The sequence below is a fragment of the Geospiza fortis genome, unplaced genomic scaffold (assembly GCF_000277835.1).
Source record: "Geospiza fortis unplaced genomic scaffold, GeoFor_1.0 scaffold54, whole genome shotgun sequence".
NCBI classification, from domain to species: domain Eukaryota; kingdom Metazoa; phylum Chordata; class Aves; order Passeriformes; family Thraupidae; genus Geospiza; species Geospiza fortis.
This window is the reverse complement of record NW_005054301.1, coordinates 8,021,717-8,034,601: the sequence shown is the minus strand read 5'-3', so window position 1 is coordinate 8,034,601 and position 12,885 is coordinate 8,021,717. Positions and strand designations below refer to the sequence as shown.

Sequence of the window (12,885 nt, the reverse complement as noted above, 5' to 3'; positions counted from 1 at the left end):
GGAAAGAGTCAAAATTTTGTATCTTAGTTTCTCAGTTTTCTAGTCTAAGAAAGGCCAATGGAGGTAACAACTGATTTTTAGTAACGTTGGATGTCTCAATGGCAGTGTCAAAAATTTTGGCAAAAAATTGTGTATTTATGTTGCTTTATCTTCCCTAGGTAAATTATAAAAAAGAATCAGGAATATAAATTAAAATAAAATCTGTGAAAAGAGTTTAACATGAACTACTCTTGCTGCATAAAAGCATATAAAGTCAAGTGTCTGCAGTGTTCTAGACTTTTCAGGTTAAGAAATGTTTAATTGGAGTGATTTTGAATGCTCATTAAAATGAACTTCAGATGTTTTTACATTAATATTTCAGCTTCAAAGAACTCTTCCAATTGGGCAGGATGAAACCTGTTTCAATATTATATGTTACTTTTTCTTTTAGGAATAGGAATAAAACAAGTCTTGAATTTTATAAGCACTGAACTGTGCCTGCATTCCATGGATTGCTTTTGTTTGTACTAACCCAGGATACACTTGAATTTTCAGTGGTGACTTATAACAGCTCATGCTTAATGTTGTATTTTGTTTGGTGTGATAAACATTGTTTAGTTTTTCTGTTTCATGCATTCTTTTTATTCTTTGTATTTCAGTCATGAAATTACCCTATTGAGATCTTACAGTGCTGTTCTTTCCTGTTTTGAGGAAGAAGAATTGCTGTTTATGGAGTTTTTTCTAGAATTAGATCTAGGCTTCTTTTTTTGTAGTTTATGTGCCAAGTGATTTCTCATATTCTGCTTTATGAGAATAATAATATAAGAGGGAAACCGTTCATGGCTTTAGTTCAGGCACCCTTCCGCATTCACAAGAAACAAAATATTCAGTTTATTTGGTTTGTATTACATTGTTAAATTTTTTATTTTATTCTTAGAAATGGATGATGAGGACTGTGAAAGAAGAAGAATGGAATGTTTAGATGAAATGTCCAATCTTGAAAAGCAATTTACAGACCTTAAAGATCAGTAAGTATTTTAATGTTTCAAGTGCCTCGTTTGAGGATCCATTCCATGAAAATATTGTGTGCAGCCGGTGTTTCTTGTCTTTCATATATGTGGATGCTACTTTTGGAGAAGAGTAAGGACTGGGAATTCTGAAATTACTTGCAGGCAGTTACTCTAGAATGTTTCTGTGTATTCATGTATTTTTTGTTTTGCTGTAAGGATGGTTTTGAAATCTTGTTCCTGTGAAAGGCTAGTCTTGGTCTGTTGCATCAAACTCCCTAGTAGAACCAAGGAATTGGCATTTTAGGGAAATTTGAGATTTTGTTTAATTACTTATTCATTCAATATCATTCTCATGCTTTTATATATGTGGGACAGACCTAAATGCATTGTCTTTGCTAAGCAAGGAATTAGGTTGGGGTTTTTTTTACAGCAGTCGTTTTTATAGTTGGTATCAATGAAAGTTTCTTGTGATTACTGCAAACCAAAATAAAATGACAATACTGTTATCTCTCAGTCTGCCATAATACCTACATAATTAGCTAGTAAAAACCTACTAAAAAGAAGAGATAAACTTAATAGCCACAGTTATTTAAAAGTAATTGTCATTTTTTTTGCAGCCTGTCATTTGTATCATAGAATCATTAAGGTTGGAAAAGACCTCTAAAATAATGAAATCCAACCATTTACCTAACAGTGCCAGCTCCACCACTAAGCCATGTCTCTAAGCAGCACATCTGTGTATATTTTTGAACACTTCAAGGATTCCACCATTTCCTTTGGCAGCTTGTTCCAATGCTTAAACACTCAGTGAAGAAATTTTTTTCTAACATCCAATCTAAGCCTCCCCTGGTGCAACCATTTTCTCTAATCCTGCCTCTTGTTACCAGGTAGCGCAGGCTGTCCCTCATTTCGCTGCAAACGTCTTTCAGGTAGTTGTAGAGAGCAGTAGGATCTCCTTGAGCCTCCTTTTCCCCAGGCTGAACAACCCCAGCTCCCTCAGCTGCTGCTCACAGGACTTGTGCTCCAGACGCTTCACCAGCTTCATTGTCCTTCTCTGGACAAGCTCCAGCAGTGTATGTGAAGTTAAATTTGTTTTAAGTTAGGTGCATCTGTTCAAGTTTAAAATTGGTGGTATTTTGGCAACTAACTTAATAAGGTACTTGGTAAGTGAAACCTTGAGAAGACCTGGTCTGTTCTTGGGCTATATTCTTTAATTGAAAACTTAGTTGTTCTTATGGTTCAGATACATATTTATATTGTGAGATAGTTCTTTCTGCTACAGAGCTGAGACATAAAACTTGCTTTGCATAACAGGGCACTGTGAGGTCTGGAAATAATAGGGCCTGGGAGGAATTGCCCAACAAAAAATTCCTTGCTGCAGTGTCTAGAGAAGACTGTCCTGCTCTTTGGGCTGAGCATGGAAAAACCTGGGAAATACAGCCAACTGATGAGTACTGGAGCCGGTTGGTACTGAGTGGTTTGGCATTTGGAAAACTGTCAGCTTTTGAAAACTGTCAGCCATCTGCTCAACAGCTTGGATGACTGAAAACAATTTGTGAAAACAGATCTGTAAGAAGTGAATATGACAGAGGGTGGTCCTGAGAGAAAGGAAACAAGTACTTCTGGAGGCTTAAGGCTTATAAATGGTGTTTGAGAAGTGGTAAGACTGTGGTATACAGAGGCAGGCGTTGTAGAGACACGTTGGTTAGTTCAGAGATAGAGGTATTTGTGTGGGCTGGAAGAACAGTGATGGTGGGGATACCAGAAATGAAGCATTAGAATGATGGAAGAGGGATTATAGGGAGAAGCAGCTGTGAATAGGAAAATGATGACATTGGGAAAGTAGAAAAAGATGCATAAACAATGGGATTTTTGTCACAACTAACAGCAGAGGTGGTGTAATGATTGGGTCTGTCTCCTCATCCATTTCAGGGAAACTGGAATTGGATGTTATAACTAGCATTTACAGTGTTCGGTAGCATTTATTCATTTTAGACAAATCATTGTTTGAAAGTACTGGATAAATAGTTGTAGGCCATCAACTATTGCATGGTATCAAGTGGTGACAGCACCCTGTCCATAACTGCTTGCTTTAATGTACGTGGTACTTGGTGCTGTGTAGTCAAATGTTAGTGATTGAGCCAGTCAGGTGCACTGTGCACCCAGGCTTATGGTTTGGCTAAATAATTCTGCTGTAGCTCTGTGCTAACCACCATGCTCTGTGCAGAGCATGCTCATCAAGGGTTAAGCCCAGCAAACTGGGGTTTGATCAGCTGCAGGCTGTGTTAGCTGACTGCAGGACAAATCCTGGTGGCAAGGTGAACAGGCAGTTATTTTTCAGAAGTCTTGATAGATCAGTATACATGAACTTTATTTTGTCTAATTAATTACTTAACGTGTGCACTTTAAATAAGTAAAAAGCAGCATCCTTGTCCCAAGGACATCTGTTATGTCTATGTAAACAGGTAGCACCTGATGTGCTTGTAACACTTATAGAGTTTGTCCATGTTTGCTTTAATTTTACACCTTTTGATTGTGGGGTGCAAGGTGAAAAATGAGAGCAGGAGGAGCTAGTTATATTGATGATTCTAACATGGAACACTAACAGTTACAAGTACGTGGAGCTTTATTGAGATTGAAATGTTTGTAGTTCAGATTACATTAAATTCTTCAAAGTGCAAGCAGATTTATTCATTGTCTGCCAGAAAATATCAGCTTTTATGGACTGACTAAATTTCAGGTAAAATAAAAATATTTTAATTACACTTCCTTTTGGCAGGAATGTAATATGTCAGAAATTATCTCATGGTATTTATAATAGTATGCAAAATGTAGATTTTCACAGGAGATGAATTGAGGGTTGCTTTATTAAGCACCTGCATCTCTTTTTCCTTGGTTTGTGGTAGTGTGGGAGCAGATATGTGAACATAAAATGTGAATGATCATTTCTGTCGACAAACTGTCTATCCTTCTCTGTCATGACATAACCGGGTTTGTTCTTATGCACTGTATTACCTTTTCTTCTCCTCTTCCATGTTGATTCATGTTCTGTTATAAACAGATGTGCAATTATTTTTTTCTTCCTTGGAGATGGAGATACATTTAATTTTATCCTTTCTGCACTTCTGATTGTTTGCATTTGCTTTTCAGAAAGGCTTGGTAGACATGGATACTGTTGTTCAAAAAGAAAATATGTATTGGAAAGTTCAAATGCTAGCAAATCCTTACTTTATTTCAGTGTTCCATAGCATTAACAAAGGGATGACAAATACTTATTTAAGAAATAGTTCTTCTAACTTCTGTTTTATTTTAAATATAATACATATTTTGGTTTCTATTACTTTAAGACTCTACAAAGAAAGATTAAGCCAAGTGGATGCAAAGCTACAAGAGGTCATAGCTGGAAAAGCACCTGAATATTTAGAACCATTGGCAGCTTTACAAGAAAATATGCAAATCCGAACCAAGGTGGCAGGTAGGCATGTAAAATGAGTATTGCTGTTTCAAAGTATAAACTTGTTATGCATTTTAAGGTTAATCTTCTGTTTTCTTTAGAATTGTTGAAGGAGCATGTTTTAAAGTTAGAAATATTGTAGCATAATTTTAAAGAACAAGTGGTTTTTAAATCAAAATGAATATGTTGTTTATCTCCGTGCATAAGTTGCCTGATAACATCCCACTAAAAATATGGCTTTTTAAAATGTTTCACTTAATAGCTGCCTGTCTTTGTGTAGTAAGAACAAAATTACTGAGTAAAAGTTAATAATTTTTTTAGTCAGGTTTGAGATCAAGTCTACACAATGGTCACTCTTGAAGAGATATGTAGGTACTATGTCATGAAATGTTTGCTATCTAATGCAATAACATTTTTGCCTGCTCTTCTAGTCTGTATCTCTTCTCCTCTGTTCCTATCCTTCTGTTCTGTCTAGGGAAAGAGGAAAAACCTCCTGTCCTTGGTGCTTTTCTCTAAACTGAATTTTAGTTATTAAAACTAAGGTTTATACAGGTTTTTGTGCTCATAGAAGGCGGCAAGAACGTTTATCTACTTGTATACAACCATATATTCATATGAAATGGTAATATTATAGGAAGACAAAGTTCTGTACTTCCCTATTGTAAATTTGTTTCATGTTACAGTTTGAGTCCATTAGGAGGATTCAGCTGTCTAAGGGTTACATAACACAGGTTGTCAGAAAGCCAAAAGACCTGTGATCTCTGTAGGCAGAGAAGCAGTGTCTTTTCTAAGAAATTTAGCAGAAACATGGTGCAGGCTGGCTGAAAAATGGCAGGCCACCTTATACTTTTCATAATACTAGTGCTGTTTCAGTACTACCCAGTATGTCTTCATTGGTACTTCTGACTTTGAGAATTAGAAATCTTTTGATCTATTGCATTTCTGTCCCTCCAGATCTTAGCTATAATGCTTTTTCTCAACTGCTGACCCAGCCTTACTGGGTTTTAAGTTCTTAGCCCAAATTTACATGACTAGTCGTAAGCAGCCGACTTAGGCTTTGCAGGAGGATCTCAGTTAAACTTGCAAAAGATTTGATATAAAAGCAACCTTAATCCAGGCCTTTCATTTTCAGTTTTAAATGTGGCTGTCCATCAGTGCTTTCATGTAGGTAGGTATGGGATATGCAGCATATTATACATTCTCTTGATTGGACTTCAACACCATTGAAGAGCCATGTTTCAATGTAAAAAAAGCCCAGCTTAAAATTTTCAGTTTCCTTGAAACTGAAAATAGAAAATAGGAGGTTTTTTCCCGTTTGTCCCCAACTGAATGACCTTAATAAAATTATTCCAGAGAAAGCAAGAGACTGCAGAACTGGTTTATGTGCTCCTGCTGTTTGAGAGCCTTGACAGAAGTGGGTAATAGCAGGACTTGCTTTCCAGCAAGTAAGCCATAAGGACCTATGGTTGCCTAAGAAAGGGGAGGAAGTGGTGACAAAACCCCTTAACTAAACTATATTTAGCTAAACTTTGGATATAATTGCATCTGTGTTAGAAAAGAAACTTGTGTTCCTTGGCTCTCTAAGGCACTATTCACACAAAATGTGGATCTTGACTATGACAGCAAGTCAGAAAAACAACTGTTTCTTCTAGGACAGTTCATACCTATATTTTTCAATTTCAGGCAAATAAACAGTGATCTAAATATACCAGTCAGCCATAAATATTAGGAAAATAAGAGCCAGCATAACATAGCAATGTAAGAAAAGAACATTTTGAATTCTAGAATAGCTTCACTGTGGAAAGGTGATTGACGCAATACTTAGTGGTTTGTTTTTCAGAGAGATTGCTCCTAGTAGTTCTTTTCCCCTAGTAGTGTTCATTTATAGTAAGTTGAACTATAAGGGAAGTTGGTTTTGGAAGTTCTTTAGTTGCAAGACACCACCACTGTGTGCAAACTTAACTCCTTAAGTTTCTAATCTGAAGGAATAGAAGTGTTTTCTGTTGAATGCATTGAATATATTAAATCAAGTTCTATAGATGCTTGCCAGATATTACGTTTCAGATATCTCTCAGGTTTTTTACAGCTGCTTAGTGGACACATTTCCAGAAATGTCTAAAAATGCTCCTAATGCTTAGAAGTGGTACCCTTAATCACAAGGTGACTGTTTTTAAGAATGAAACAGTCTTGTTAATTATTGTAATTTAATAAGGTAATGCATTATAAAGTAAGTATTATTCCAAATCTTAATTTGTAAAACCTTTTTCTTTCAATCAGTTTTCTAGCTGTTTTAAAACCCCAAAACCTTATTTTAAACTCTAATTAGAAAAGAGAAGAGGCCACTGAGTAGTTAAGTTTGAAAACTGATAATATTCAGGATAATTTGATCAGAAATATGAAATAGATATATTTTCTAAAGTTAGTGTGACCACTGGTGTAATTTATTGACTGACAGGAGAATGAATTAAAATAGCATTCATTTTCTCAGATCTTCAGAATTAAGGATTTACTTGTTCTTATTTTTATTCTTTTAAGCAGCCAGCCACTCTAAGTGCCTAATGTAATATATTTGTATTTTTGCTGTGTGCATGTGTTGGGACTTGCAGGCAGTCTTAAAATGGAATTCTGAAGTTAGATATTTGCTAAAGAAAGTAATATCGCTGTAATTTGTCTGATTACAGGTATCTATAGAGAGCTTTGTCTGGAATCTGTGAAGAACAAATATGAATGTGAAATTCAAGCCTCTCGACAGCACTGTGAGGTTGTGCCAGCTCTTTCACATTGATAGCTAATCTCATCTAACTTTACTGTCTGTCATGCTTTTCAGGTTCAGTGCATGTTTTTATTACTGCTTTTATTTGGTATTTGAATGCAGCTGCTGTGTAATATTTAAGCCCATGCAAGAGGTTATTCAAAATTAGAATCATAGAATGTGCTGATTTAGAAGGGACCCATCAAGATCATGTAGTCCAATTCCTGGCCCTGTGCAGGACACAGAGGAATCAAGTCATGTGCCTAGAAGTGTTGTCCAAACACTTCAGACAAGTTGGGTTCACTTTTCTGGGCAGCCTGTTCTAGTGCTCAATCACCCTCTGGGTGAAGAACCTTTTCCTGATACTCCACCTAAATCTCCCCTGGCTCAGCTTCATGCCTTTTCCTCAAATCCTGTCCCTGGTCATGAGAGTAAAGAGATTGGTACCTGCCCTTCTGCTTCCCCTTTGAGGATATTGAAGAGCAAGATGAGGTCTCCCTTCAGGCTGAACAGTCTCCTCCAGGCTGAACAGACCACATGATCTCAGCTGCTCCTCATATGGCTTCCCCTCCAGAACCTTCACCATCCTCCTGGCCCTCCTCTGGACACTCTCTAGTAGCTTAATAGCTTTCTGATATTGTGGTGCCCACAACTGCCCCCAACACTTGGGGTGAGGCTGCCCCAGTGCAGAGCAGAGCAGGACAATCCCCTCCCTTGCCTGGCTGGCCATGCTGTGCCTGATGCGCCCCAGGGCAGGGTTGGCCCTCCTGGCTGCCAGGGCACTGCTGGCTCAGGGTCAGCTTGCCATCAACCAGAGCCTCCAGGTCCCTTTCTGTGGTGCTGCTCTCCAGCCTCTCATTCCCCAGTCTGTCTTACATCCAGGATTACCCTGTCCCAGATGCAGAATCCAGCACTTGTTCTTTGTTAGCTTCATTTGGTTGGCAATTGCCCAGCCTTCTAATTTGTCAAGGTCTCTCTTCAGGGCCTCTCTGCCCTTGAGGGAGTCAGCAGCCCCACCCAGTTTAGTGTTGTTGGCAAACTTACTTAGTATTTCTTCAAGACCCATGTCTGAGTTGTTAATGAGGGTGTTGAAGAGCTTTTTATTCGTTTGGCTTTGCATATATATATATATATATATATACACACACATATGTAGTGCTAAGTCTTCTTATTTTTTCATTATCAAGTTCTTACTAATAGATTCCCACATGATTTTTTACCTTTTTTGTAAAAAGATTACCGGGAAAGTAACTAAAAGATCTGACATAATTTTAGCAAAAAATGCCTTACATTTAATAACAAAACCAAAGTCTTTTTGAGATGCATTAGAAAGCTACTGATAGAGCTGTCATTTCAAAAGCAGTTACAAGAAAAATATATTTCTCTCCTTGAACATAAAGGTTCCTGTTCATGTGTCTAAATACTGGATACTGTAGTACAAACACTCAAGTACATGTATGTCCAATGCTGTACATAGCTGCTCAGATCCTTTTCATCACAGTACTCCTCAGCCCCCTTACAGTTGCTTAAAGGTGTTTTCTTCTGAGTGGTTCACTATATTCCAGAATTCCTGGTACCTACTATACTAATAAAGCAAGAATAGGCATGTGTACTTTAGAAAAGTTTTCCATTTTCTTGATGCCTTGGGAAAGAATTAGGTATTATGAAGGATGACTTGTTACTGGCTGTCTTTGCCCATGTGAATACTCCTGAGGCTGGACAGAATCCTGTAAGACTTGGAAGGTCTCTTATCCATGATTGAATGATTTGCTTTGGCTGTGTATTATTCCTGTTTGAGGTGGTCTTTGTCCCTTGTTTTGCTGTTACGTGAAACATTCAGAATTCACCATCCAGTACAAGTCTCTTGGGGGGAAAAGCTCTATTAAGTCAGAAATGCTGCTTGTAGAATTACTGTTGTTCTGAAATATAACTATTCAGCAAGAATGCCTCTGATGCCTGTAATAGCTTTCACACCTTATTTCTTACCAGCTACGTGAAGCAGAGCACATGTCTAAACACAAACTCGATTTAATTTTAAAATGGTCTCAGAACAGGTAACACTCAATTGTCACTTCAGATATATGTAAAGAGGCTTCTGCCTTTTAAGTTCACCCTGGGAAATGTTTTCTATAATCACAGGTTGAAAAATATGTGAAAGGAGGTCTTCAGAATTTGAATAGTTTGTAACTTGAGGGAATGGTAAGCATGACAATCATTTAGTGGAATAGGGTTCTTTGTCCATTGCTTGACTGATTTGCTTCACTAGCAAACTAGCTTGAACACAGGTAAAGGGAAGTTTCTCTTTGTGCTGTGGGTGAGAGCAGTTGAGGTGCAGACATCTGCTCATTTGGCTGTAAGGAACTGCAACTTCTGACAGAGACATGGTAGCAGATAGCTGGATGCATTGACTTGAGCTGCTTACACTGTGTTTTTTCAGTCAGTCCAAGCTCTCTGTTTTCCAGAGTTGTTGAAGACATTGTTCACTGAAAGTGAATGTTAAAATCGAACAATTGGCTGTCTTTTCTACTCATAGTTTTGGAAATGCGCAAGCTTGTGAAAGAGCAGTAAAGTTTTTTCCTTAAGGCTTGGAACTCAGCTTAGTTCCAAGTTACTCTTTTAGAGAATTTAGTGGGTTTTCATGCTAAAGAGTAACTGATCTGTAAGATACTGTGTAATTTAGTGTAGGAGGTAGCTTTATAAAACACTTTCCATGAAAACATTAGCTTTTGTGATTTGTAATGAAAGGTGTCTTAGAGACTACTACTTTAGTTACCCATTGTGAATAAATCTTTTCTATCCACAAAAATACTGTATTTGTGTCAGAATGCAAAGAGTTATTCTGGAAAGATACCTACATGCTTTTAATTACTCTTGGTACCAGTAGTTGATAAGTACTTAATTATATTTTCACTTGTGCTAAGCTAGTGTGCTGTCTTTAAGGAGCTAGGATCTCATGCTAAGAAAGTGGATAGAGGGAGATGTCATATGCTTTGTGGCTTCTGAAAAAGCTATTCTTATGTTGCTTCCACTGATGCCTTAAATTGTCAGTATTTAGATTATTGAACTCACTAATGTAAAAATCTGTAACCTTGCTTTTACAGAGTGAGAAGCTTCTCTTATATGATACTGTACAAAGTGAACTAGAAGAGAAGATTAGAAGACTTGAAGAAGACAGACATAGCATTGACATTACCTCAGGTGGATGGAAATTCAGTTTGCTTTTTTATTGTTTGTTTTTAATCTACTGGGTACTGATTAGTTGACTGTTACACATAGTATGTCTGATGAGTTTTAGATTGTCTGGTTGAATGCTGTTCAGCTGTAGACTTTGGGCAGGGGGTTGAATTTAAACTTCAGCTTTGGTTTAATAGCTGTCAGCATCCCTTGTGTGTTTTGAGAGTATTAATCTGTGTCTACATAATCTTATAATTCTTTGTATCTTGAATAAACACCTTTATTCTGTTCAGAAACAGAATTCTGTTCTCACCTGAAAATGTTATTTTTTTGTTTTGGACAATATTTTCTGCTATAAAAAGAGCTAAGTATGTAAATATTTCTGATTCATAGCATGTTCTTATTATATCTTTTCAGAATTATGGAATGATGAGCTCCAGTCCAGGAAGAAAAGGAAGGATCCATTTAGCCCAGATAAGAAGAAACCTGTTGTTGTATCAGATATCCTTTTACTGAAATCATTGTTTTTTCTAGTAGTGTTTGCAGTTTTATAGCTAATTTCATTGCATGTGTCATTAATATGAAGTTGAAGGGATAATGCATTATCAAAACTGATTTTTGCATGGCAGACATTGTTCTTATTCAGATAAGAGAAGCCATGTTGACGCATCCTCCCATCATGAAAATTGAAATTAAGATTCTCTTACTTAGCTACTAGTTTTAAATAGAAAATGTTTCTAAAAGTTGATTTTTCTAATTAAAGAAAAATAATTACACGGCAAAAGCAGAACCAATTATATATTAGTATTAGGTATAAAATCTCAGCAATTTCCGGCTATTTATAAAGATTAAAATCCTTTCAGTTTTAAAGTAAATGAATTTGTTCTTTTTGATTTTAGTTTAGAAATAGTTGTGAACTTGTCAGATAAATGCAAAGCAAATACTAGAAATGTTACCCAGCTTTTTGTTTTTAATTTTTTGCTATTAAGAGAAAAACAAATTTGAAAGTAGTTAAAAGATTTCTAAAATTTCAAAGGGAATTTTAAGTTTAAGCTTGCTCTCCATTTTAGGAGATTCTTTTTTTAAACATCCATAGCACCTTTTGCTAAGCTTTTTTTCACAGATGAAATGGGTAGAAACAAAGTAGAAAGTGAAGACTATTGAAATGGAATAGCTGTACTATATGGAATTTTGTTCTGAAGTTCATTTATTGTTCTAATACACATTTTTTACTTTGCAACTGATAGTTTAAGGAAGGGAGCTTTGCCTTTCTGCCTCCTGTTTTTAGATATTTGATATTCAGCTATGTGGTGCTGACCATACTTTTCCCATGAACATACATGATGCGGAATACTGCAAAAAGAATTATTTTATCTAAGCTGATACTAGTGTAGGTGCTGTTTTGCAGTGGTACGTTGAAATTGCAATGAATTTTTATTGTAATTTGAATTATTGCAAATAGAATAATTTTTGAACTGTTAGGAATGGAATGGTTGTGTCTCAGCTGTTTATCCTATCCTTTTGCTGAACTCCAGTACCCTGAGTATCTACTTACTATTATTACCTCTTTTAATAATTCTTTAAAGTGTACTTCTAGGTTGCATAATTCAAAGATGGATGTGTTTGCACTGAGCTTTTACTTTGTATTGCTATGCTTTTTGTGAACGATCTGCAGAACAGACCTATTAATATCTTTCTACAAACATTAGAGTATTTTTATTATTTCTGTTCAAAGGAGTTTTCCCTAACATTTCCACGCCCTTATATAGTTTATATGTTACAAGACCTTGATATACTTGAAGACTGGACAACAATAAGGAAGGTAAGATGAAGGGGTGAATGCAATGTCTGTGGATTTAGTTGGGTTCATGTCTAGTCCTTCTGCTGCTTAAAAATGTGTAACTGGATTTCTTACATGATCAAAACACTAAATAGATTTTTATTTCTTCAGTAGTCAGTTAATCCTTTCTCTTCAAGCTGTGTTATTGCTATTTCTTCTGATTATACCCAAATCATAGAGAGGAATCCATTAAAGGGGTGCAAGAGGATATCTTTGAAATGGGGAGTCCATAATTTTCCATGAAAAAATGTGCTTTGCTTATACTTTTTTTTTACTTACACTTTTTTTACATAAAAATGGGGAGCTGCGTTTTTCTCAGATTACGAGAGAGTCGTGGTTTAGATGAAGAGAAATTTGTTTAGTCAATTGATATATTTGAAAAAATAAATCCAACTTTTAATTGCATAATGCCTTTTTTAGATTGTAAGACTGTTGAAGGATCTTGCTGTAATGAAATGCTATTCTTGCCTTGCACCTGCAGTCAGAAAGCTTCCCCTAATATCCTAGTGCATCCCAGTTTATGGAATAGCAAACCACTTAGGTGAATTCAGAAACTTGGTGGGGAGTTGGCTGAGTCAGTTTCTATCCTGTTTTTTCCCTGTACCTCTTACCTGAACAAGAAGTAAAATGTGACCTTTATATGAGAACTTGTCTGACTTCTCTCTTTCTGTCACAT

At 36.3% G+C, this 12,885-nt stretch overlaps 1 protein-coding gene across 1 annotated transcript in view; it reads left to right on the top strand.

The window, feature by feature from the left end:
* Window positions 1-905: 905 nt before the first annotated feature.
* Window positions 906-12,885, top strand: part of BRMS1L (BRMS1 like transcriptional repressor) — a 16,627-nt gene continuing 4,647 nt past the window's right edge. The window contains exons 1-6 of the mRNA XM_005417485.2: window positions 906-1,007; window positions 4,337-4,464; window positions 7,125-7,204; window positions 10,297-10,393; window positions 10,787-10,870; window positions 12,127-12,191. Coding sequence (XP_005417542.1) covers window positions 919-1,007; window positions 4,337-4,464; window positions 7,125-7,204; window positions 10,297-10,393; window positions 10,787-10,870; window positions 12,127-12,191 — 543 coding nt within the window. The 5' untranslated portion in view covers window positions 906-918. The remainder of the gene's footprint in view (window positions 1,008-4,336; window positions 4,465-7,124; window positions 7,205-10,296; window positions 10,394-10,786; window positions 10,871-12,126; window positions 12,192-12,885) is intronic.